The sequence below is a fragment of the Mobula birostris genome, chromosome 2 (genome assembly GCF_030028105.1).
Source record: "Mobula birostris isolate sMobBir1 chromosome 2, sMobBir1.hap1, whole genome shotgun sequence".
NCBI classification, from domain to species: Eukaryota; Metazoa; Chordata; class Chondrichthyes; order Myliobatiformes; family Myliobatidae; genus Mobula; species Mobula birostris.
In genome coordinates this window covers 163001666-163029539 of record NC_092371.1, presented here as the reverse complement: position 1 = coordinate 163029539, position 27874 = coordinate 163001666, and the positions used below count along the sequence as shown (strand labels likewise).

Below are 27874 nucleotides of genomic sequence, written 5' to 3'. Positions count from 1 at the left end.
AGAAGCTTTTACACTCTATTCTGCATTTTTATTGACTTTCCTCACTCTACCTCAATGCATTGTGTAATGATTTGATCTGTACGAACAGTATGCAAAACAAGCTTTACAATGTATCTTGGCATGTGACAATAGTAGACCAATACTAACATCACTCAAGTCATGAGTAGATCTAAACCCTAGGTGAGAACGTCATTACTGAATGTAACAACTGGAAGCTCTACTTCCTTAGAGGTTTGCAAAGATTCGGCATGTCATCTAAAACTTTGACAAACTTCTATAGAACCAACCTGGCTTGGTATAGAAACACCAATGCTCTTGAATGGAAACTCCTACAAGAAGTAGTGGATACAGCCCAGTCCATCACAACTAAAGCTCTCCCCAACATTGAGCATGTGCACATGGAGTGCTGTTGCAGGAAAGCAGCACCCAGCATCGAGGATCCCCACCACCCAGGCGATGCTCTCTTCTGACTGCGTCAGGAAGCCATCAGGAAGAAGATGCACAATGCCAGTTCAGGAGCAGTTGTCACCCCTCAAACATCAGGCTCTTGAATCTGAGAGGATGACTACACTCAACTTCACTCTCTCCGTCAGTGATCTGTTCCCGCAACCTATGGACTCATTTTCAAGAACTCTTCATCTCATGTTCTCAATATTTATTGCTTATTTAACTAATATTATTATTATTTTTTAAAATGCTTCTTAACTCAAACTGATAAAACCTGAGGTATGGGTATAGCCAAGCACATTCACTTCTCAACAGCTAGGAATGTTCGGACTATTCTAGTGGTGTTTAGTATTGTGGCTTTCTGGAGATTTACATAGATATTGCTATATAGGTCTAATTGGTTAATGCTATTGTGCACTGACTTTAGCATGATACCAGTTGTAGATTTTATCGGGACAATGCATACCTTGTTCATATTCCATAGTCTTTCAATTCAGCATATTTCTGTTGTTTTTCACTTATTGATTTCTGTATGTTATGTATGTTTGGAATGGCTAAATCTATTAAATAAGTTATTCTTGCTTGTTTATCGTGTAATATTCTATCCAGACGGTTATTAAGGATTGTCCTATCTGTAATAATGGATCAGTCAGAATATAATTTGTAGGACTCTGACTGTAAAACTGGATTAGACTTGTATTTACAGTAAGCTATGGGTGTCTTATGAGTTTGTATTTAAAGCAAGATTTTGATAAATGATATTTGCCACTCGGTTATTACTATAATAATTCTTCTTCCTCTTCCTTATTATATTTTTATTTTCTCTCAGCTCACTCTGGTAAAACCTGAGATATGGGCATAAACAAGCACACTCACTTCTCAATTGTGGAAACTTTCTGACTACTGTAGTGGTGTTCTGTAGAGTTACACAAATATATTGCTAAGTAGGTCTAATTGTTGAATGCTATTGTGTAGTGCCTTTGGGAAGACACCAGTTGTAGATATTACTATCAAGACAATGTATACCCTGTTCACGTTGCACAGTCTTTCAGGTTCCTCTTTTAATTCAACTTATTTCTGGTGTTTTTCACTTACTGATTCCTGGAAGTTATATGTGCTACTATATTGAGTAAGTTGTTCTTATTATTACTATTATTATTTCTTTTATTTTCTTCCTTTTTCTATTTGCACAGTTTGTTGCTTTTTGCACATTGGTTGTTTGTCCGTCCTGTTGGGTCCAATCTTTCATTGACTCTGTTGTGTTTCTTATATTTACAATGAATGCCCATAAAGAAAATGAATCTCATGTTGTATATAGTGACATATATGTACTTTGATAATAAATTTACTTTGAACTTTGAGAGCTATTTGGCGCTCTACCAAGTCCAATTACAAAGAGGCAGTGCTTGGAACAGAGTTAATGTTGCATGCATCTGGACAAGATTGCTTAGAGGAGTGAGGTGCGATAAAAAGTTAGCACAAGAGACTCTGTAGATGCTGGAAACCCAGGGCAACACACACAAAATGCTGGGGGAATTCAGGCAGCATCTAGGGAAATGAATAAACATTCAACATCTGGGCCAAGGCCCTTCTTCAAGTTCCTCCATCATTTTGTGTGAGATAAAGAGTTGTCCTGAATTCAACAAGCCCCAGATTCAAAGTGTGCACATACAGTATGTTTTCATTTTCTTTGCACAATCAGTGAACTAGTTCTTCATTTGCACCTGTTTCTATTTAACAGCACTGGTGTTTTTAATGAAGTCAGCTTCTTTCCTTTTAATGTGACCTTCTGAGCTACAACATCGACGGGAGCAACTGTGTCTTGTGCATCCATGCAGGGCTGTGGTGCCTAATTGGCTTACTTTCCTGCCCTCTAGTACTGCAAGTCAGCCCTTCAAGGGACGCTGTTCCACTGGACCCCAGGCTCACAGCTGAAGGTCTGTAGGTGATCTTGTCTGGTGCCTGCAGCTGTTCAGCTAATGGGGAAGGACATCCCTGTACAAAACTCACAAATCCCACTTTGGCAAACTGCATGTGAACAGCTTCAAGTTCCTGGTCGTCAACATCTCTGTAGATCAAAATATTGCGGTATTTACAAGGCACGCCAGCAGCTATATTTCATCAGGAGTTTGAGAAGGTTTGGTGGGTCACCGAGGAAGTTTTGACAGATGTACTTTGGAGAGCACTCTAACTGGTTGCATCACAGCCTGGTATGGAAGGGCCAATGCAGAGGTTTGGAAAAAGGCTGCAGAGCAGGTTGTAAACTCAGCCAGCTCCATCATAGGAACTTGCCACCTCACCACATAGGACATTTTCAAAAAGCTGATGTTTGAGAAGGTGGAAAGCATCATTAGGAGCTAGGATATAAACACAACAGATTCTACAGATGCTGGAAATCCAGAGCAACACACAAAACGCTGGAGGATCTCAGCAGGGCAGGCAGCATCTATGGAGAGGAATGAACAGTCGACAAGGGTCTGACCTGTTGAGCTCTCCCAGCAGTTTGTGTGCTGCTCCACCAGGACATGGCCTTCTCATTAATATCAACAAGGAAGAGGCACAGGAGCCTGAAGACACACACTAACCATTCCAGTAATAGCTTCCTTCCCTCTGAACAGACAGAAGGTGCAAGTACCTTGTTGACTTGTTCCCACACCTGCAGCAGGCTCCTGAGATGGGCTGCATGCTTGAACAGATGACGCCAATGCTGCTTGAAGGAAGCAGGAACCTTGATTCTGCTTGGTCATTCAATAAGACCAAGGCTGATTTTGGCTCCAGGTTCCTACCCCCTTCCCATAATAACGAGCGCTCATGTCTTTGGTGTTCTCCTCTAATTTTTTATTCAGTTCTGTGAATCAACTATTGCCTTATCTTAAAAATCATGTTAGCCTAAATTTAACTGAAGCTTCTTAAAGGGACTACTCCACAAAAACAATGTCCTAAAGTGCAGATATCCCAATTTAGCTATTATTTTCCATCTACTTCCAGCAACGCTGGAACAAGATGTGCATCTCTGTACTGAATATCTTCACCGAGCTTTGAACAGAGGGTAGTGACTCAGGAGGATGCTGTGGTTGGCATGAACCAGTTGGACCAAAGGGTCTGGTTTCTGGTCTGTGCTACTCTACGATCTGCTCTATGGTAAAGGGTCTCAAAGATTCACATCCTTTATGAGAATTAATTCCTCCTTAGCACAATCTAAAATAAGCAAGCATTTAGCTGTATCACATGGGAAACAGCTTGACATCATCTAGCCCATCATATTTCCTCAAGATCCCTAGAAGGTCAATAAGATCACCTCTCATTATTTTAAACAGATCCAAACCACTTAGGCTTTCCTGGTAATCCGACTCCTCCATCCCAGGAATGAAATCAACAAGACTTCCATAAGACCATAAGACGCAGGAGCAGAATTAGGCCATTCAGCCCATTGAGTCTGCTCCACCATTCCATCATGGCTGATCCCGGATCCCACACAATCCCATACACCTGCATTCTTGCCACACAGTTTGATGCCTGGACCGATCAGGGAACGATCAACTTCTGCCTTAAATATACCCATGGACTTGGCCTCCACCGCAGTCTGTGGCAGAGCATTCCACAGATTCACTACTCTCTGGCTAAAAAAAAATCCTCCTTATCTCTGTTCTAAAAGGTTGCCCCTCAGTTTTGAGGCAGTGCCTTCCAGTTTTGGATACACCCACCATAGGAAACTTCCTCTCCACATTCACCCTATCTAATCCTTTCAATATTTGGTTGGTTTCAATGAGATCTCCCCATATTCTTCTAAATTCCAGTGAGTATAGGCCCAAAGCTGCCAAACGCACCTCTATGTTAACCTTTCATTCTCCCAATCAACCTCACGAACCTCCTCTGGACTCTCTCCAATGACAACATATCCTTTCGGAGATAAGGGACCCAAAACTGTTGACAATACTCCAAGTGTGGTCTGACTAGTGTCTTATAAAGCCTCAGCATTATCTCCTTGCTTTTCTATTCTATTCCTCTTGAACTAAACGCCAACATTGTGTTTGCCTTCTTTACCACAGACTCACCTTGTAAATTAACCTTCTGGGAGTTCTGCACGAGGACTCCCCAAGTTCCTCCGCACTTCTGATGTTTGAAGCTTTCCCCATTTGGATAACAGTCTGAACTATTGATCCTTTTACCAAAATGCATTATCATACATTTCACAACACTGTATTCCACCTGCCACTTTTCGGCCCAATCTTCCAATTTGTCTAAATCCTGCTGCAATCGCATTGTTTCCTCAGCACTACCTCACCTCCATCTATCTTTGCATCATCTGCAAACTTTGCCACAAAGCCTTCAATTCCATTATCTAAATCTTTCACAAACAATGTGAAAAGTAGCGGTCTGAATACTGATCCCAGAGGAACACCACTAGTCACTGGCAGCCAACCAGAAAAGGCCCCTTTTATTCCCACTCACTGCCTCCTGCTGTCGGCCATTCCTATATCCATGCCAGTATCTTTCCTGCAACACCATGGAATTTTTTCTTGTTAAGCAGCCTCTTGTCTGGCACCTTCTGAAAATCCAAGTAAATGACATCCACCGCCTCTCCTTTGTCCACCCAGCTTGTTACTTCCTCAAAGAACTCTAACAGATTTGTCAGGCAAGATTTCCCTTTACAGAAACCATGCTGACTGACTTATTTTATCATTAGTCTCCAAGTACACCGAAACCTCATCCTTAATAATAGACTCCAACACTTTCCCGACCTTTGAGGTTAGGCGAACTGGCCAATAATTTCCTTCCTCCCTTCTTAAAGAGTGGAGTGACATTTGCAAAGCAGCAACATCTATCATTCAATAAACAGAACTATAATGTATAATAAACTATACATGTTACTCAGTGCCTGGCCTTGCTGGTCCCCTGTATTGGGAAAGCAAGACTTATTTACTCTGAAACTTTTGGTCTTTGCAGCAAGTGGGAGTGTTACAGTGAGGGAGATCAGTATTGAGGGAGTGTTACAGTGAGGGAGATCAGTACTGGGAGTGTTACAGTGAGGGATATCAGTACTGAGGGAGTGTGACAGTGAGGGAGATCAGTACTGAGGGAGTGTGACAGTGAGGGAGATCAGTACTGAGGGAGTGTTACAGTGAGGGAGATCAGTACTGAGGGAGTGTTACAGTGAGGGAGATCAGTACTGAGGGAGTGTTACAGTGAGGGAGATCAGTACTGAGGGAGTGTTACGGTGAGGGAGATCAGTACTGAGGGAGTGTTACGGTGAGGGAGATCAGTACTGAGGGAGTGTTACAGTGAGGGAGATCAGTACTGAGGGAGATCAGTACTGAGTGAGTGTTACAGTGAGGGAGATCAGTACTGGGAGTGTTACAGTGAGGGAGATCAGTACCGAGGGAGTGTTACAGTGAGGGAGATCAGTACTGAGGGAGTGTGACAGTGAGGGAGATCAGTACTGAGGGAGTGTTACGGTGAGGGAGAACAGTACTGAGGGAGTGTTACGGTGAGGGAGATCAGTACCGAGGGAGTGTGACGGTGAGGGAGATCAGTACCGAGGGAGTGTGACGGTGAGGGAGATCAGTACCGAGGGAGTGTGACGGTGAGGGAGATCAGTACCGAGGGAGGGTTACGGTGAGGGAGATCAGTACCGAGGGAGCGTTACGGTGAGGGAGATCAGTACCGAGGGAGCGTTACGGTGAGGGAGATCAGTACCGAGGGAGTGTTATAGTGAGGGAGATCAGTACCGAGGGAGTGTTATAGTGAGGGAGATCAGTACTGAGGGAGTGTTACAGTGAGGGAGATCAGTACCGAGGGAGGGTTACGGTGAGGGAGATCAGTACCGAGGGAGTGTTACGGTGAGGGAGATCAGTACCGAGGGAGTGTTACGGTGAGGGAGATCAGTACCGAGGGAGTGTTACGGTGAGGGAGATCAGTACCGAGGGAGTGATACAGTGAGGGAGATCAGTACCGAGGGAGTGTTACAGTGAGGGAGATCAGTACTGAGGGAGCGTTACGGTGAGGGAGATCAGTACCGAGGGAGTGTTATAGTGAGGGAGATCAGTACCGAGGGAGTGTTACAGTGAGGGAGATCAGTACTGAGGGAGTGTTACAGTGAGGGAGATCAGTACTGAGGGAGTGTTACAGTGAGGGAGTGTTACAGTGAGGAAGATCAGTACTGAGGGAGTGTAACGGTGAGGGAGAGCAGTACTGAGTGATTGTCACAGTGAGGGAGATCAGTACTGAGGGAGTGTTACGGTGAGGGAGATCAGTACTGAGAGAGTGTTACAGTGAGGGAGATCAGTACTGAGGGAGAATTACAGTGAGGGAGATCAGTACTGAGGGAGGATTACGGTGAGGGAGATCAGTACTGAGGGAGGATTACGGTGAGGGAGATCAGTACTGAGGGAGTGATACAGTGAGGGAGATCAGTACTGAGGGAGGATTGCAGTGAGGGAGATCAGTACTGAGGGAGTGTTACGGTGAGGGAGATCAGTACTGAGGGAGAGTTACGGTGAGGGAGATCAGTACTGAGGGAGTGTAACGGTGAGGGAGATCAGTACTGAGGGAGTGATACAGTGAGGGAGATCAGTACTGAGGGAGGATTACAGTGAGGGAGATCAGTACTGAGGGAGGATTACAGTGAGGGAGATCAGTACTGAGGGAGCGTTACAGTGAGGGAGATCAGTACTGAGGGAGTGTTACAGTGAGGGAGATCAGTACTGAGGGAGAATTACAGTGAGGGAGATCAGTACTGAGGGAGTGTAACGGTGAGGGAGAGCAGTACTGAGTGATTGTCACAGTGAGGGAGATCAGTACTGAGGGAGTGTTACGGTGAGGGAGATCAGTACTGAGGGAGTGTTACAGTGAGGGAGATCAGTACTGAGGGAGTGATACAGTGAGGGAGATCAGTACTGAGGGAGTGTTTCAGTGAGGGAGATCAGTACTGAGGGAGGATTACAGTGAGGGAGATCAGTACTGAGGGAGGATTACAGTGAGGGAGATCAGTACTGAGGGAGTGATACAGTGAGGGAGATCAGTACTGAGGGAGGATTATAGTGAGGGAGATCAGTACTGAGGGAGTGTTACGGTGAGGGAGATCAGTACTGAGGGAGAGTTACGGTGAGGGAGATCAGTACTGAGGGAGTGTAACGGTGAGGGAGATCAGTACTGAGGGAGTGATACAGTGAGGGAGATCAGTACTGAGGGAGGATTACAGTGAGGGAGAATTTGAGTGAGAGAGTGTTACATGAGGGAGTGTTACAGTGATAGAGTGTTACATTCGGGACTGCTCTGGTGAGAGAGTGATACAGCGTGCTAAGGAGAAGTACATGTCTGGTGCAGGGAGGGAGTTTTGCCTTTGGGACATCCTGAGGCTGTGGCAAGTGTTATCTTAATGCAATCCCTCACTCTTTCTCGACTGAGAATCTTCAATGCAACACTGCTACTTTTCTCAGATCTATTTACTGTCTAAGAGATCCGTCTGATAGTTTAATGAGATGATTATTCAGCCACCTCCTGAGGTTGTGTAAAATCACTTCAGGGCAAATGATAAAAGCAGCAGTAAAGAGGCACAAGAGATTCTGCAGATGCTGGAACCTCAAATGCTCTCTCTTCTTCCCTCTCCCACTGGGCAGAAGATACAGTATAAAAACCTGAAAACTATAAACTACCAAGCTCAAAGACAGCTCCTATCCCACCTTTAATTAGACTCATGAATGGACTTCTTGTTCAAAAGATGGACTCGTTGGCTTACAATCTACTTCCTAAGATCTTACCCTTAACTGCACTCTTCCAGTAGCTTTTACATTTTATTCTGCATTGTTATTGCTTGACCTTATTCTAGCTCAATGCACTGTGTAATGACATGATCTGCACAAACAGTATGCAAGACAAACTTTTCACTGTAGCTGACAATAATAAACCAAGACTGATACCACTAGCAAAATGCCGGTGGAACTCAGCAGGTCAAAGGTCCAAAGGTCCAATTTAACAGCATCTGTGGCAATGCTCAAACTTCAAAATACATTTATTATCAAAGTATGTATACTTTACACAACCTTGAGACTCATCTCCTTACTGGCAGCTATGAAACAAAGAGCCCCAAAAGAATCCATTAAAAACAAAAGTAGACCATCAAACACCCAGTGTGGGGATGTGGGCAGAGAGAAAGAGTGAAAGAGAGAAAGAAAAAGAGAAAGAGAAAGAAAGAGAGAGAGAAAGAGAGAGAAATAGAGAGAGAAGGAGAGGGAGAGGGCAAGGGAGAGGGAGAGGGAGAGGGAGAGAGAAAATCAAATTGTGCAAACAATAAAATAAAGCAAATAGCATTCAGAACTTACAAACATGAGAAAATCTGCAGATGCTGGAAATCTAGAGCAACACACACAAAATGCTGGAGGAACTCAGTCGGCCAGCAGCATCTATGGAAAAAAGTAAACAGCTGACTTTTCGGGCCGAGATGTTTAGTCTTTTCCAGAGATGCTGCCTGGCCTGCTGAGTCCCTGCAGCATTTTGTGTGGGCTCCTTAGCATTCAGAACTGAACTTCACAAGGCCAGGCATCACTGCACCCGATCCAGAAGTCCACGAGTTGCAGACCACAGCCTCAGTCGGGGCAGAGACGAGCAAACCCTGCCAGAAAGCCAGGCATCACTGCAGATGATCCAGAAGTCCACAGCTTCAGTCCAGCACAGAGTTGAGTAAACCTTGTGGAGCAGCGAGCTGAACCGGATTGCCAGTTGCCTCTGACCTGGTCACTCTGATTTCAATTTGCCTGATCTGCTGAGTTTCTTGAGCATTTTGTGTGTGTTGCAATAAAGGGAACTTTGTGGTTCAGAGCCCTGATACAGTATAGACATATTAAGCAGGTAATAAGCTGCTGGAGGAATTCAGCAGGTCAGGCAAACTGATGAAGAGAATTGAACGGTCGATATTTTGGGTTGAGACCCTTTATCTGTCACTCTCTTGTTTCTCTGTATTAACAGTCACATGATCTTGGAATTCACCCTTGGAAAAAGCCTGAATAATTGAATCCAAGCACGGGGCCTGTATGGTGCTATACAGCTCTATGTTTCACATTAAGAAGTCAAGGCCTGTGATGGGGAAAAAGTGGGGCAAAGCCCAAAGCTGGTCTCCAGATGTCTGCAAGTCTGAGAGTCCGGAGTCAAGAACAGGAGTCCCGGAGGAAGCCCGTACTCGGTTTGGAGGTCTGTCCCTGTGTGTGAGGTGGGGGGTAGAAATGGGGATTGTTTTGTTGTTGTTGTCTTGCTTTGTTTTTATGTTGTTCATGCTGCTTGGTTTGTCGTTCTGAATGCTGCAGACGTGCTATGCTGGCGCCGGATGTGGTGACACTTGCAGGCTGCCCTCGGCACATCCTTGTGAAGCGTTGGTTGCTAACAAAAATGAATATTTTCTCACCTTACGTTATGAGAAAATATGTGAACCTGAATCTGAATGATCAGCACCAATCCCTAAAAATCCTAATGCAAGACCCAGTGTTGACAAAAAGAGCATTAGCTTGGTTCAAACAAGAGTTATAGAACGAAACAATAGATAGCAGGATGAGGGCCTTCTATTTTCAGACCACTCTTCATGTGAGCTACTTCTACTCCATCCTTTCCTCTTAGCCTTGTCCTTTTCCTCTCAAGTATTTATTCACTACCTCCTTAAAAACACTTTTGACTCTACCTCCAGTACCCTTCCCCTCAGACTCTCAACTCTCCTATTAATGAAAACATTCTCTCCACGTCTATTCAGTCTAGGCCCTTCCATATTCGGCAGGTTTCAATGAGATTCCTCCCTCATCCACTGAGTACAGGCCGAGAGACATCAAATAGTCCTCATACGTTAAACCTTTCATTCCTGGTATCATTCTTGTGAATCTCTTCTGGACCTTCCCCGGTGCCAGTACACACACAACGCACTAAGATGCCACCTGACCTGCTGAGTTCCTCCAGTGTGTTGTGCGTGTTGCTTTGACCCCAGCATCTGCCGAGTATTTTGTGTTTCCGGTGCCAGTACATCCTTCCTTCAGTAAGAGGTTCAGAATTATTCACAATATTTCAAATGAGGTCTGACGAAACCCTCAGCAGTACATCCTTGATTTTATCTTCCTCTCGACATGATCTTCCTTGACGTCGTCACCATGGATACAAGAATCTCATGTTTCGTCTCCTGGTCCACCAAAGCCTTCCCACCACAGGCCAGGAGCATGAACGAATCACCCTCCACCTACCCTGGATGAGTGTGGGAAACAACAGCACACGGTAAACGGCATGCTACGGAGGGCAACGCAGGCCAGCTTCATCAGTGACCACCCTGACCGTTTTCCTCTCACCCCATCCATGCTACAACATGTTGGGGAGCAATGCGATCGTACTCCTGCCCCTCACTGCACACCCGGCATACAGAGGGATCAAGTTTGTTGAGTAAGAAATAACCTGAAGATTATCTGAACTGATTCTACGACATACAGAAACACTTTCAAGGACCCTGTACAACTTATGTTCTCAGTATTATTTTTATTTGTACACTTTCTTCTGCACTTTGGTTGTTTGTCTGTTTATGCATAGCATTTCTAAAATTCTACTGTATTCCTTTCTTCAAGATTTTTTATTGTCAGTACGAGTGTAATGGACAACAAAGTGTTACTCTGGATCTGATGCAACAAAAAAACAAACAATAAGCATAAAAACACAATAAATATAAATATAAAAGCAATCCTATAAAACACAATGTACAAGTAACTGTTATATACACAGACTGATTGTATGTACATAAAATGATTCTGGGTGAAGTGTACGTAGTGGTGGTGGGGTGGGTTAATGGGTGCAGGTGCTGACCAGCCTGACGGCTTGGGGAAGTAACTGCTTTTGAGTCTGGTGGTCCAGGCATGATGTTGCTTTGCCTCTCCCTTGATGGGTGTCAGACAAACAGTCCCTGAGCAAGGTGTGTCGGTTCCTTTGTGATATTTCTAGGTTTTTCTGGCACCTTTCTGTTTTCTGTAAATGCCTGCAAGAAAATTAATCTCAGGGTTGTAGGTGATAATAAATTTACTTTGAACTGAACTTTGAATTTTTTTTAAAGTGTGGGGGAATGGCTGGCCTTGTGTATTTTTGCATTTTGAGCCCTTACAATGTATAAAGTGCATGTTGTATTTGCTCACAAAATAGTCTGACTGCCAGGTGACATGCCAATGAGAATTGCTTTGGGATGTTACTGAGAAAAAAGAGAATAACTTTTCCTACGTGACTAAAATGTCCCCATAGTTTTGCTAATTGGCTGAATGCAAAAATCTCACAGAAAATAATGACCCAAGCATAAAGCCAAAGCTAAACAGGAATGGCTTAAAAACAACAAAGTTAATGTCCTTTAGTGGCCAAGTCAGAGTCCAGACCTCAATCCAATTGAGAATTTGTAGCTGGATTTGAAAAGGACTGTTTGCTCATGATCCCCATGTAATCTGACAAGAGTTTGAGCAGTTTTGTAAAGAATGGGGAAAAATTACAGTGTCCAGATGAGCAAAGATGATAGAGACCTATCCACACAGACTCAAAGCTGTAATTGCTGCCAAAGGCGCATCTACTAAACACTGACTTAAGGGAATGAGTAATTATGAAATCAATTATCTTGTGTTTAATAATAGTAAACATTTAGATCAATTCATAGAAATGTAGACCAATTTTCACTTTTACACGAGTCTTTTCTATTGATAAGTGCCCAAAAATAGCCAAATTAAATCCAATTAATTTAATACTGAATTCTCCAACTCCCGGTAATTCCCTCCCCCTCCCTTCCCCCATCCCAGTTTCACTCTGCCCCCTCCTCCAACTGCCTATCACCTCCCTCATGGTTCCGCCTCCTTCATCTACCTATTGTGCTTCCCCCTGTTCCTCCTTCACCTTTCCTGCCTATCACCTCCCTGCTTCCCCTCCCCCACCCCTTTATCTTTCCTTTTACTGGTTTTTCACCTGGCACCAACCAGCCTTCTCCTTCCCACCCTCCCCCCACCTTCTTTATACCCCCCTGCCCCTCCCCCTTCAGCCCTGACGAAGGGTCTTGGCCTGAAACGTTGACTGTTCGTTTCCACGGATGCTGCCCGCCCGACCTGCTAAATTCCTCCAGCGTGTTGTCCAAATTAAATCCATTGTGATTCAATATGGTAAAATAATTAAACATGAAAACTTCCGGGGGGGGGGGGGGGGAAGGTGAATACTTTTTATAGGCATTGTACACAGAGCAGCCTGTTTCAACAGCAACCATTCCCTCTACCCCAACCCCCCATCAGCATGCTACAATTTGAGGGGGAGTGATGTGACAGTCTGGAAGGACAAGGTTGGCAGGTGCATGAGGGACGCCTGCACCTTCCATGTAATTCACCATGACCATTAAGACTAGAAGACATAGGAGTAGAAGTAGTTCATTTGGCCTTAGGTATCTTGGCTGATTTATTTTCCCTCTAAACCCCATACTCCTGCCTTCTCCCCATAATCTTCAAAGCCCTTACTAATCAAGAACCTATCAACCACTTCAAATATACTCAGTGACTTGGCCCTGCAGCTGTCTGTGACAATGAATTTTGCAGATTCTTCAGCAGTTTGATCGGGGCACGAATGAGCAAGTGCATGGACGTCAGCAGGTGGGAACAGCGAGAAGCGTTTAAAAGGAGACAGCCTTACAGAGCTTTGGCTCAACAGGGCTTCAGCGTTAACGGGTCGAGGCGAGGTAGCTTGCCAGAGTAGAATACAGACAAGAAGTATGTTTGTGAGACCGGTGTACTGTACTGGGTTTAAGATGTGGGATGTCTGGGAGACTCCCGGCCTCCCAGATGGCCACATCTGCACCAGGTGCGTCAAGCTGCAGCTCCTTAGGGACCGTGTCAGGGAACTGGAGATGCAGCTCGATGACCTTTGTCTGGTCAGGGCAAGTGAGGAGGTGATAGAGAGGAGCTCTAGGCAAGTAGTCACACCGGGGCCTCGGGAGACAGATAAGCCAGTAACAGTCAGGAGAGGGAAGGGGAAGGGCAGGAGTCAGATACTAGAGAGCACCCCTGTGGCTATCCCCCTTGACAATAAGTACACCTGTTTGAGTACTGTTGGGGGGGACGGCCTACCTGGGAGAAGCAACAGTGGCTGCGCCTCTGGCACACAGTCTGACGCTGAAGGCAGTAGTGATAGGGGACTCTATAGTTAGAGGGTCAGACAGGTGATTCTGTGGACGCAGGAAAGAAACTCTGATGGTCATTTGCCTCCTAGGTGCCAGGGTCCGGGATGTTTCAGATCGCGTCCAAGATATCCTGAAGTGGGAAGGAGAACAGCCAGAGGTCGTGGCATCTATTGGTACCAATGACATAGGCAGAAAAAAGGAGGAGGTCCTGAAAACAGACTATAGGGAAGTTAGGAAGGAATTTGAGAAGCAGAACCACCAAGGTAGTAATCTCGGGATCACTGCCTGTGCCATGTGACAGTGAGTAGAGGAATAGAGTTAGGTGAAGGATAAATGTGTGGCTGAGGGACTGGAGCAGGGGGCAGGGAGTCAGATTTCTGGAACATTGGGACCTCTCTTGGGGCAGGAGTGACCCGTACAAAAAGGACGGGTTGCACTTGAATCCGAGGGGGACCAATATCCTAGCGGGGAGGTTTCCTAAGGCTATTGGGGAGAGTTTAAACTAGGATTGCTGGGGGGGTGGGAACCAAACTGAAGAGACAGGGGACGAGGCGGTTGGCTCACAAATAGGGAAAGCTTGGAGACAGTGCGAGAGGGAGAATACGCAGGTGATAGAGACCGATGGTATGAGGTGTGTCTATTTTATTGCAAGAAGTTTTATGAACAAAGCAGATGAGCTTAGAGTGTGGATCAGTACTTGGAGCTATGATGTTGTGGCCTTTACAGAGACTTGGGTGGCTCAGGGGCAGGAATGGTTACTTCAAGTACCAGGCTTTAGATGTCTCAGAAAGGACAGGGAGGGAGGCAAAAGAGGTGGGGCATGGCACTGTTGATCAGAGATATTGTTACAGCTGTAGAAAAGGACGAGGACATGGAGGGATTGTCTATGGAGTCTCTGTGGGTGTAAGCAGATAGGGAGGCAGGTTCTGGAAAGATGTAATAATAACAGGGTTGTTGTGATGGGAGATTTCAGTTTCCCAAATATCAATTGGCATGTCCATAGAGTGAGGGATTTAGATGGGATGGAGTTTGTTAGGTGTATTCAAGAAGGTTTCTTGACAGAATATGCAGATAAGCCTACAAGAGGAGAGGCTGTACTTGATCTGGTATTGGGAAATGAACCTGGTCAGGTGTCAGGTCTCTCAGTGGGAGAGCATTTTGGAGATAGTGATCACAACTCTATTTCCTTTACCATAGCATTGGAGAGGGATAGGAACAGATGTCAGGAAAACATTTAATTGGAGTGAGGGGAAATATGAGGCTATCAGGCAGGAGCTTGAAGCATAAATTGGGAACAGATGTTCTCAGGGAAATGTACAGAAGAAATGTGGCAAATGTTCAGGGGATATTTGCGTGGAGTTCTGCATAGGTACATTCCAATGAGACAGGGAAAGGATGGTAGGGTACATGAACCGTGGTGTACAAAGGCTGTTGTAAATCTAGTCAAGAAGAAAAGAGCTTATGAAAGGTTCAAAAAGGTAGGTAATGATAGAGATCTAGAGGATTATAAGACTAGCAGGAAGGAGCTCAAGAAAGAAATTAGGAGAGCCAGAAGGGGCTATGAGAAGGCCTTGGTGGACAGGATTAAGGAAAACCCTAAGTCATTCTACAAGTATATGAAGAGCAAGAGGATAAGATGTGAGAGAATAGGACCAATCAAATGTGACAGTGGAAAAGTGTGTATGGAACTGAAGGAGATAGCAGAGGTACTTAATGAGTACATTGCTTCAGTCTTCACTATGGAAAAGGATCTTGGCGATTGTGGGGATGACTTACAGCAGACTGAAAAGCTTGACCATGTGGATATTAAGAAAGAGGATGTGCTGGAGCTTTTGGAAAGCATCAAATTGGATATTAAGTCACAGGAACCAGGCGAGATGTACCCTACGCTACTGTGGGAGGTGTGGGAGGTGAGGGAGGAGATTGCTGAGCCTCTGACAATGATCTTTGCATCATCAATGAGGACAGGAGTGGTTCCGGAGGATTGGAGAGTTATGGATGTTGTTCCCTTATTCAAGAAAGGAGTAGAGATAGCCCAGGAAATTATAGATCAGTGAGTCTTAAGTTAATGGAGAAGATCCTGAGAGGCAGGATTTATGAACATTTGGAGAGGTATAATATGATTAGGAATAGTCAGCATGGCTTTGTCAAGGGCAGGTTGTGCCTTACGAGCCTGATTGAATTTTTTGAGGATGTGACTAAACACATCGATGAAGGAAGAACAGTAGATGTAATGTATATGGATTTCAGCAAGGCATTTGATAACGTACCCCGTGCAAGGCTTATTGAGAAAGTAAGGAGGTATGGGATCCAAGGGGACATTGCTTTGTGGATCCAGAACTGGCTTGCTCGCAGAAGGCAAAGAGTGGTTGTAGACGGGTCATATTCTGCATGGAGGTCAGTGACCAGTGGTGTACCTCAGGGATCTGTACTGGGACCCCTACTCTTCATGGTTTTTATATGGATGAGGAAGTGGAGGGATGGGTTAGTAAATATGCTGATGACACAAAGGTTGGGGGTGTTGTGGATAGTGTAGAGGGCTGACAGAGGTTACAGTGGGACATCGATAAGATGCAAAACTGGGCTGAGAAGTGGCAGATGGAGTTCAACCCAGATAAGTGTGAGGCGGTTCATTTTGGTAGGTCAAATATGATGGCAGAATATAGCATTAATGGTAAGACTCTTGACAGTGTGGAGGATCAGAGGGATCTTGGGGTCCTAGTCCACAGGACGCTCAAGGCTGCTGCGCAGGTTGACTCTGTGGCTAAGAAAGTATACGGTGCATTGGCCTTCATCAATCGTGGGATTGAGTTTAGGAGCTAAGAGGTAATGTTGCAGCTGTATAGGACCCTGGTCAGACCCCACTTGGAGTACTGTGCTCAGTTCTGGTCGCCTCACTATAGGAAGGACGTGGAAACCATAGAAAGGGTGCAGAGGAGATTTACAAGGATGTTGCCTGGATTGACGAGCATACCTTATGAGGATAGGTTGAGTGAACTCGGCCTTTTTTCCTTGGAGCGATGGAGGATGAGAGGTGACCTGATAGACGATAAGAAGTATTGATTGTGTGGATAGTCAGAGGTTTTTTCTCAGGGCTGAAATGGCTAGCACGAGAGGGCACAGTTTTAAGCTGCTTGGAAGTAGGTACAGAGGAGATATCAGGAGTAAGTTTTTTTATGCAGAGAGTGGTGAGTGCATGGAATGGACTGTCAGTGACGGTGGTGGAAGTGGATATGATAGGGTCTTTTAAGAGACTCCTGGACAGGTATATGGAGCTCAGAAGGATAGAGGGCTATGGGTAATCTTAGGTAATTTCTCAGGTAAGGACATGTTCGGCACAGCTTTGTGGGCCAAAGGGCCTGTATTGTCTTGTAGGTTTTCTATGTTTCTATGTTTCCTATCACTCCCTGGCTAAAGACATTCCTCCTCAGCTCTGTTCCAAAGGGATGTCCTTCTAGTCTGACGCTGTGCCCTGTGATCCTAGACACTCCCACTACTGGAAACATCCTTTTCATGTACAGTCAATATAGCTCTTTTAATATTTGTTAGGTGTAAAGTTCAAAAGTAAATTTATTTTCAATTTACACATATGTCACTATATTCTACCTTAAGATTCATTTCCTTGCAGGCATTCACAGTAAATACAACAGTCAATGAAAAACTTCAAAGACTGACAAACAACAACAACAGTGCAAAATAAGATAAACTATGCAGTAAGTAAATTGGTAAATAGGTAAACAGATAAATACGTAATTCTGAGAACCTAAATTGTAGAGCTTTTTAAAGTCCATATGTTGTGAAATCAGTTCAGAGTTGAGGTGATGCTGGAGGAACTCAGTAGACCAGGCAACATCTGTGGAAAAGAGTACAGCTGACGTTTCGGGCCGAGCCCCTTTGAGTTGAGGTGAGTGAAATTATTCACACTGGTTCAGGGATTTGATGGTTGAAGGTTTCAGTAAGATTCCCCGCCCCACCCCCAGTACAAAATCCACACGGGCAGCTGCCAAGGTCAGGGCTGAAGCCTGTCTCTGGAGCTGTTGGGCAGTGGTTCTACCAGCTGAGCCACTGCCTCCTCAGCAGCCGGCCAGCATCGAGGGAAAGGGCAGTTCAGTGCAACCTGTTCAATTGTACCCAGGAGCTCTTTCCAGTCTGTTTCTGGAGTCAAACAACACTTCAGTAGTGTGTTTTATATGGAAGGAGATCATTCTGGGTTAATTTGCTTCTAGCCATATGTTGCATCTGCCGAGACAAAGGAACTAACGAACCAGGGTTCACATTAATGAGCCAGTTTACATGTTAATGTGCCAGAGGAATTTATCAGTTAATGAGCCAAGGGTGTTTGCATATTAATGAGGTGTCATGAATATGTAGATCAGCCATTTTATATGTGAATGTACCAGAGGAGTTACATGTGATATGGTTACGAGCCAGAGGGATTTACTGACAAGGGATTTGGTTTGAGAGCAATGGTGTTTAAAATGATTTTAGGGAAATGTGTTCAGTGTTCTCTGTGCAAAAATCAAAGCAACACACACAAAGTCCTGGAGAAACATAGCAGGCCACGCAGCTTATATCGAAAAGAGAAAACAGTTAATGTTTTGGGCCAGGACCCTTTATCAGGACGTCTGAAATGTAAAGACTGGCTTTATTTGTCACATAAACATCAAACATATGGAGAAATGTATCGCTTGCATCAACGACCAAAAAGTCTGAGGATGTGCTGGGGGCAGCCTGCAAGTGTCACCATGTTTTTGGCGTCAACACAGCATGCCCCACCTTACCAACTAAGGTTTTCGGAATTTGGGAGGAAACCCACACAGTCACAGGGAGAATGACGAGGGTAAAGCAATGGATGTTGTCTATATGGACTTCAGTAAGACCTTTGGCAAGGTTCCATACGGAAGGTGAGTTAGGAAGGTTCAATCGTTAGGTATTAATATTGAAGTAGTAAAATGGACTCAGCAGTGGCTGGATGGGAGATGCCAGAGAGTAGTGGGGGATTACTGTTTGTCAGATTGGAGGCCAGTGACTAGTAGTGTGCCTCAGGGATCTGTACTGGGTCCAATGTTGTTTATCATACATATTAATGATCTGGATGATGGGGTGGTAAATTGGATTAGTACGTATGCATATGATACTAAGATAGGTGGAGTTGTGGATAATGAAATAGGTTTTCAAAGCTTGCAGAGAGATTTAGGTCGGTTAGAAGAGTGGGCTGAAAGATGGCAGATGGAGTTTAACGCTGATAAGTGTGAGGTGCTACATTTTGGTAGGACTAATCAAAATAGGACATACATGGTAAATGGTAGGGCACTGAAGAATGCAGTAGAACAGAGGAATAATAGTGCATAGTTCCCTGAAGGTGGAATCTCATGTGGATAGGGTGGTGAAGAAAGCTTTTGGTATGCTGGCCTTTATAAATCAGAGCATTGAGTATAGGAGTTGGGATGTAATGTTGAAATTGTGTAAGGCATTGGTAAGGCCAAATTTGGAGTATTGTGTACGGTTCTGGTCACCGAATTATAGGAAAGATGTCAACAAAATTGAGACAGTACAGAGAAGATTAACTAGAATGTTACCTGGGTTTCATCACCTAAGTTACAGAGAAAGGTTGAACAAGTTGGTCTTTATTCTTTGGAGCGTAGGTGGTTGATAGAGGTATTTAAAATTATGAGGGGGATTGATAAGAGTTGACGTGGATAGGCTTTTTCCATTGAGAGTGGGGGAAATTCAAACAAGAGGACATGAGTTGAGGGTTAAAGGGCAAAAATTTAGAGGTAACATGAGGGGGAACTTCTTTACTCAGAGAGTGGTAGCTGTGTGGAATGAGCTTCCAGCAGAAGTGGTTGAGGCAGGTGTCATTTAAAGTTAAATTGGATAGATATATGGACAGGAAAGGAACGGAGGGTTATGGGCTAAGTGCAGGTCCGTGGGACTAGGTGAGAGTAAGAGTTCGGCATGGACTAGAAGGGCCGAGATGGCCTGTTTCCGTGCTGTCATTGTTATATGGAATGTACAAACTCCTTACAGACAGTGGTTGCTGTAAAGTGTTCCTGTGACTGCTACACCACTGTGCTGCCCCATGTAGAACTTCAAGGGTCAGGGAAACATACAAACTGCAGTTAGAGAGTGACCCTTCAAGCTACGAAAGGGACGTGGTGAGGCGGACAGTGAGAGGCTATTTCCACTGCTGAGACTGGGTCAAAAAAATGGAGCTAGGATTTTGAGGGGTGGCTACAGGATGCTCTACAATCTGGTGGTTAACATAAATTTACAACTCTGTTTGGTAAACCACAATAGATGTGCGGCCATAAGGTGACCACAAGCTGTCTGAGGTGGTCGTGTGACTTACAAATGTGATAAACATTTTCTGTCTATCTTAATTCTGGTAGTGTAGTGGCTAGCATAACTGCTTATAGCATCAGTGATTTGCAGATTGTAATAACTGCTCCTGAACCTGGTGGTGTGGGACCCAAGGCTTTTGTACTTCCTGCCCAATGATAGTAGCGAGAAGAGAGCATGGCCTTGGTGGGAGGGGTTCTCGATGATGCATGCTGCTTTTTTCTGGCAGTGCTCCTTGTAAATGTGCTCAATGATGGAGAAGGGCTTTCCCTGTGACGGGCTGGGCAGTATTCACCACTCTCTGTAGATTTTTCCATTCCTGGGCATTGATGCTTCCATTACCAGGCCATGATGTAACCAGTCAGGACACTCCCCACTGTACATCTATAGAAGTTTGTCAAAGTTTTTGGTGCCATGCTGAAACTACATAAATTTCTGAGAAATTAGAGGTGTTTTAGCAGCTTCTGCAAGTAGATCTTATAAATTACAGCATTTTAAATATGAAGAAGAACACAATAAAGAACGGAATAAGTTAATCTTTTTTCGTCTTGGCCATGTTCAGCCATGCAATAGAATCAGTAAAATCTAACGCAGGGGTTGGCAACCTTTTTGTCTCTGTGGGCTGGATCATGCATTAATGAGCGGACGGTGGGCTAGATAAATGCCATAGAAAACTTGAAATACGGGAATTATCCATTTAAATACATCTAGTTATGTTTTGCCTCAAATTAATGAATAACATATGCTAGAAAATCACTTGTGCTTAAGGTTGCCTACCCTTGATCTAACATAGCTGTTCTGCCTGATCCCTGTATCCTCAGGCAAAATATCTATTGATCTCAGCATTGAATGCATTCAGTGAAATCACACCTAGTCTTCTGAGAATGAGATGTATAAAACATCACCTCCTCTTGGTAGTAGCAACAGTGCAATCACTCGAGTCGAGTAAGATGTTCTCCACAGGGGTTGTCTATGGGGGGGGGGTCCTCATATGGCTGTCAAGGCTGATCCAGGATCCACGTATTCTGGTGCAGTGTGGGCAAGAGTAAGTGGTGGCTGTGGTTAGTAGTTGGGTCTTTTGGTTCAGTCTCTCCTCTCACACATGCCGCTCGTTCTCTGTGGGACAGCAGATGTTGTTCCAATGTAGCACAGCTCCCCCTTGAACAAGATTTTCTCCAGGAGTATGTATTGATTGCAATGTCTTCCCAGTTTTTAGAAGTAATGTTGAATTTCTTCAGGCTAATTTTGATGTTATCTTTGGAGCATTTCCTATGCCCGCCAAATGAAACCCGCCTTCCTTCAACTGGGAGTAAAGGGTCTGATAAACATCCGGATGACGTGGCTTACCCACTGGAGTTGGTGTTGCTTTATCACGGTGCAGGTGCTTTTCCTATCGGCCTCCTCCACTATGCTGGTGTTAGTGCATCTGTCCTTTCAGCTGATCCTCAAAGTCTTTTGTAAGGAATTTGGGTGGCATTGTTCCCGGGCTTTCAGATGCCTACTGTAGGTGGTCCATTAATGCAGGAAGGACGATTGCTCTATTGACCAAAAAGTTTTGTTTGGACCTGTAGGTTGTGGTCTTCAAAGACTCTTAATGGAGCCTACGCAAGATTAAGGAAAAGACCACAACCACTCCTCTCAGTACCAAATAGATAACCCATCCCCCACCCCTTAAAGCCCCATTGCCAGTTCAGGATTTTCTAAACATAGGAAACTGCCTCTTGAAACAGATTTTATACAAATGGTTACTGTGGCTGTGTATATGTGGGGTTTACAATTACTTTATTAGACACTGGAGAGTTTGAATATAATCCCCAAAGTAAAGACTACTCACTGAATGAAATAGTACAATTTACAGCCATGGTTGTTAATCAATTTACCATTTGCAGCCCTTGTAGGCCTTCCATAAACTACCAACAGCTGTGCAAAACTCACTTATGGTTATCCCTGTGGCAGAGAGTTACTTGTCGGTAAATACAGATTCTCTGTACCTCACTGATCATTATTACAAGGGCTGATTCCTGTAACAATACAGTATACACTGCTTGTGATGTTCATATTTACATGTTCCTACTGTGCATGTGTGCCTTTCAGTTATATACGTTTGAAGAGCGGTACTAAGGAATGATTACTTTACTGGAAGCCAGGTTGATTTCCCAGCCATGTGACAATGAAACAAGTAGCCAAAGACCCCTCACATCTGTATCATTCTCTCTTCTCCCCTCTTTCATCAGAACACAAGAGCATAGACCCCCAGACTCAAGGGCAGCTTCTACCCTGCTGTTACCAGACTCTCGAATGGAGCTCTCTTACACTGAAAAAATAACTCTTAATCTCCGGGCTGTGCCCTTAACTGTGTATTGAATATTTCAATAATATTTGAGCAATCTTGTATTAGTTGATTATGCATTCTTGAATTTGAATTGTCTTTATTATTTACATCCTTCATATACATGAGGAGTAAAAATCCTTACGTTACGTCTCCATCTAAATGTGCAACTACAGTAATTTATAATAAATATTATGTACAACAGGATAGTCAATATAACATAGAAACACAGTTGTGTCAGCATGGATTAAACAGTCTGATGGCCTGCTGGAAGAAGCTGTCCCGGAGCCTGTTGGTCCTGGCTTTTATGCAGCGGTACCGTTTCCCGGAAGGTAGCAGCTAGAACAGTTTGTGGTTGGGGTGACTCGGGTCTCCAAAGATCCTTTGGGCCCTTTTTACACACCTGTCTTTGTAAATGTCCTGAATAGTGGGAAGTTCACATCTACAGATGCACTGGGCTGTCCGCACCACTCTCTGCAGAGTCCTGCGATTGAGGGAAGTACAGTTCCCATACCAGGCAGTGATGCAGCCAGTCATTGTGCCCCTATAGAAAGTTCTTAGGATTTGGGGCCCATACAAAACTTCTTCAACTGTCTGAGGTGAAACAGGCGCCGTTGTGCCTTTCTCACCACACAGCCGGTATGTACAGACCACGTGAAATCGTCGGTGATGTTTATGCTGAGGAATTTAAAGCCGTTCACCCTCTCAGTCCCAGATCCATTGATGTCAATAGGGGTTAGCCTGTCTCCATTCCACCTGTAATCCACAACCAGCTCCTTTGCTTTTGTGACACTGAGGGAGAGGTTGTTTTCTTGACACCACTGTGTCAGGGTGATGACTTCTTCTCGGTAGGCTGCCTCATTATTATTTGAGATTAGGCCAATCAGTGAAGTGTCATCAGAAAATTTAATTAGCAGATTGGAGCTGTGTGTTTGCTTAAATAATTAATTATGAGTTATATATAAAATACATTAACTGCTAATGTCATCACACTACCACATGATGCGATAAAAGTAAAAGTTACACCAGTATTTTTGCACTCCGGTCTCTTCCTGTGAATTAATTTAATGTTATGAAGTTACACAACACCCTTGAACTTTACTGTATATATCTACAAACGTTTGTACCTGCACTGCACTTTCTCCGTATTGGCAACAGTATATTCTGCATTCTCTTCTCCTTTTACTGCCTCAAAGTAATTATTTGGAACAATCGGTTGTAAGGAAAGAGTTAATTTTGATTCCACCTTGGTACATGTTAAAATGTGTAATGCAAAATGGAGGATTGTAAGACAAAATGGTGTCATCTTGGAATGCGGTATTGGTCCTTTTCCCCCTTACAGACCTATGTTCTGTCTCTACTTCGAACGCATATCGTTAAGATTTGATACCAGTGAAGAATATTTTCTCCATACACACCCGCTGTCTCCGTTTCTAAGTCGTGTGCGTTCAGGCTGAAGGCCACAAGAAATTAAAAAGGAGTCCTGAAGCATATAATTTCTTAGGCTGGGACTCTCCCTTAGGCTGGTTCGTGACTAATGCTAAGAGCTAAAGATAGAGACAAGGACATCAAGAGAGAGAAAGAGAATGAAAAAGCAGACAGTCACCTGCGCTTTCCTCGGGTAGTATATTGAGTGGTGTGAGTAAGTACGGTTTCTTTTACTATGTAACTTTAATAAGGTAACTTTCATACATATACAGTACCTCCTTTGTTAGCAAATAGCCTTTTGCTGTTGAGTCAGAAAAGAACTAGAAATGAAATTTTAAAAATAATTTTTGTTCAATGTAAAACAAGAAAGCTTTTTGTTGTATCTGGGTACATATGACAATAATAAACCAGTACCAATCTCCAATACACTGGCCCTTCTGATCTGCAGGGCCTGTTTTCCCAAAGGTCACTATTTGGTTTCAACACCCCAATGTCACCACTGAGTACTCACGTATTCGTCGTAGGCATCCTCTTCTGGTGGAGGAGGAGGTCGATAGCCCACAGCCCCTGGTCCTCCCCTTCCACGGGGTGCTATGGTGCTCCTGCCTGCATGGGGAGGCAGGGGAGCCCCCCGCACCGCTGGTGTAGCTCTGGGAACTGGAATTCCCCGTCCTGGAAGAAGTGCACTGGCACGTCCCCTGGAAAGAACATGGGAACAGTTTACATATGGGGGGGCGTTGGTGAGGCTGACATTAACTGGCCAAACCTACATTCTGGGAAAGTTAGTGTTGGTCCGCAGCTCAGAATCTGAATCACCGACTTTTCTTGTTTTGTGGCAGCAGTAAAATGCTGAAAGTTGCAAAATTAACCACATAACTAGCACAAAAGATGAATAGTGAGGTAGTGTTCATTGGGTCATGGACTGTTCAGAAATCTGAGCGGAGGGGAAGAAGCTAAAATATACAGTATATGCTTTTAGACTCCTGGACGCTGTTGGACACAAATTAGTTTAGGGAAGGAGGGAGGACAGAGAAATACAAACCCACTCACGGAAGGGGAAAGGAGCTGAACCATTTCAGAGGCAGGTCAGTATTTGAGGGTGTGGAGTCACATGGAGACCGGAGCAGATGAGGTGGCCAGGTTCCCTATACAGAAATTCTGCAGGGAACAGCGGGAATTTCAGTGATCACTTTTACTGAGCTCACCTTCATATGACCAGAAATGGTGTGGAAATAGAAAATGCTAGAAACGCTCAGAGAGTCAGGCAGTACCTGTTCAGAAAGTAAGAAGAAAATGTACTGAGGAAAGGTTTCGGACCTGAAAACTTAACTCATCTTCTTCCACACAGCCAGCCTGATCTATTGAATATTTCCAGATTTTCTATTTTTTTCAGATTTCCTAAATCTCCAATAAAATATTGTGGTGATGATTTTAACCAACTATGTCCCACTATTAACAGGTTAACAATTCCGGCAACATAATTGGTAATTTATTACACCCACATCAAGTATTAAAATTAACTTGAAATTTTATGTTCAATAAACGCCAAAAACACTCAATAGTAGCAACAAGCTCCAGTGCAGATACTGACACATATCAATTCAGAATCAGAATCAGGTTTAATATCACCTGCATATGCTATGAAATTTGTTAACTTTACAGTAGTAGTACAATGCAATAACATGATAAATATAGAAAAATGAAATTATAGTAATAATATATACATATATTAAATAGTTAAATTAAAATATGTAGTGCAAAAACAGAAATAAAAAAGTAGTGAGGTAGTGTTCATGGGTTCAATGTCCATTTAGGAATCGGATAGCAGAGGGGAAGAAGCTGTTCCTGAATTGCTGTGTGTGTGCCTTCAAGCCTTTGTGCCTCCTTCCTGACAGTAACAATGAGAAGAGGGCATAGGTTGGTGGGGATCCTTAATGATGGAAGCTGACTTCCTGAGGCACCAGTCCTTGAAGATGTTTTGGACACTACAAAGGCTGGTTCCCATGAAGGTGCTAATTGTACACTTTCTGCGACTATACTTCGATCTTGTGCAGTAACTGCCCCCCTCACATACCAGATGGTGATGCAGCCAGTCAGAATGCTCTCCACAGTAGAAGTTTTTGAGTGTTTTAGGTGACAAACCAAATCTCCTCAAACTCCTAATGAAATATAGCCGCAGTCTTGCCTTCTTCACAGCTGTATCAATATATTGTTACTACATTAGGTCCTTAGAGATACTGACACCCAGGAATTTGAAATTGCTCAGTCTCTTCCACTTCTGATCCCTCTATGAGCATTGGTATGTGTTCCCTTGTCTTACCCTTCCTGAAATCCACAATCAGCTGTTTGGTCTTGCTCATGCTGAGTGCAAAATTGTTGCTACGACACCACTCGACTAGTTCATATATCTCGCTCAGATATCTCAACCATAGAGGGTGACTGTGTGTGTGTAAAACTTTTCAACACACGGGCAAATGGGAGGGAAGAACTTGCTGCTTGTTTCAGTGTGAAAGAGTGAACACTGTGTTTACTAGTGTTTATGAACACGCTCATAAACACAGGCATGAGCATGCTCACACAAGTACACACTCACATGTACACACAAAAGATGTTCTCAATCACACACAAAGGCACAACTGGGCGAGTATGCACCCCGTATGCTTGCATACACATATGCACATGCGCAATTGCATATATACTGTACATATATGTATGCACACAAAAACAAGCACACCAATGTTCACATACAGGCTCACATAAACAAATACCGTGTAGAATCGAATGTCAGAAGCCAAATAAATTTATTCGTCGTAATAAAACACGCTTTTTCATCACTCTATCCTACAAACTTTTAAATGAATTCCTCTTTTCCTGATGAAATCTACACACAGATTTGTCATGGGGCTGTTGTGGACACTGGACCTCACTAAACACTGAACTATACTGTTCACTAGACCATTCTAGACTGACTATTCCAGACACTCAGTCATTCTGTTCACAGGGCCAATCTGTTCATTGAGCTATCCTAGATACTGGGCCATTCGAAATATTGAACTGTTCTGGGCACTGGGCTATGCTGGGCACTGGGCCATTCTGGGCACTGGGCTATGCTGGGCACTGGGCCATGCTGGGCACTGGGCCATCCTAGACAATGGGTCAGTCTGGTAACTGAGCCATTCTAGACACAGTCCATTCTGTTTCACTGGGTTATTGTAGACACTGGGACATTTTGACACTAGGCTATTCCAAACACTGGGCTTTACTGGACACTGTGCCATTCTGTTCACTGGGCCATTCTGGACACTGGAGCATTCTAGCCACTGGACCATTATGGACACTGGGTCACTCTAGACACTGGACCATTCTGGATATTACACCATCTAGACACTGGACTGTTCTAGATATTGGGCCCTTCTGAACACTGGGTCCTCCTCCTGCTCCGAGTATGCAGGGAGCCTGCTGCTGGGGCAGTGATTACACCCCTTCATGAGGCAGCAGGGACTATTACCCAACTAGGACAAAGACAGCATCATATGGAAGGATGGCATTGTGTAATATTCAGTGCGATCTTCTAGAGTATTCAATCGTTTGAGTAGGTCAAGTTTTCCAGATGCTTTTTCCTTAATGCTTTATTGTCTTTTCTAGGGCAGGGAGATGGGGGGTACCTGGGTAAATTAGAAACTGTGCGGGCAGCTTGAGGGACCAACTGGTCACTTTGCTTTTTCGAGGTTCTGCTTAAAACCTCCTCAGAAATGTGCAACACACCAACCGACTGCTAGGATTCCCTGGCCCACGACAGTTCAAAGGGGAGGAGAAACTTTTTGGATGGTACTGAGAATTAGGAGATGTCCATCAGGAGTACAAAGGGCCTGTCCAGGCAGTGGATGAACACACCTCCAGCCCCAATTGTGGAAGGAGTCTGCCTCCCAACTTTGGCTTCCTTGGCCACTTCAGAACCACAAAACCAGAGTGCAGGTCAGTCATCCCTGACACTGACAGACTGCCTGAGGAGACTGGCAGACTTACCTCACAGTGGGTGTGAGGGGTGCTCGGAGTCCTCGCCCACGAGCTCCCCGCCCTCGACTCGAATCTTCTGAACCATTTAGGTATGAGAGTTCCCTCAACTGCTCCTGGCGGATTTCATCATTATAATCCTGCAAACAGAAACAATAACTTTAACTTTC

General features: G+C 44.2%; 1 protein-coding gene across 3 annotated transcripts in view; it reads right to left on the bottom strand.

Annotated features, from left to right (window-relative positions):
• Positions 1-27874, bottom strand: part of khdrbs2 (KH domain containing, RNA binding, signal transduction associated 2) — a 545499-nt gene that overhangs the window by 167508 nt on the left and 350117 nt on the right. For all 3 annotated transcript variants that reach the window (XR_011889050.1, XM_072278088.1, XM_072278072.1), the window contains exons 5-6: positions 27717-27844; positions 24202-24388 (exon numbers count right to left, since the gene is read on the bottom strand). Coding sequence is in view for 2 of the 3 variants with exons in the window: in XM_072278088.1 (XP_072134189.1) it covers positions 24202-24388; positions 27717-27844 (315 nt within the window). In the remaining variant the exon portion in view is untranslated. The remainder of the gene's footprint in view (positions 1-24201; positions 24389-27716; positions 27845-27874) is intronic.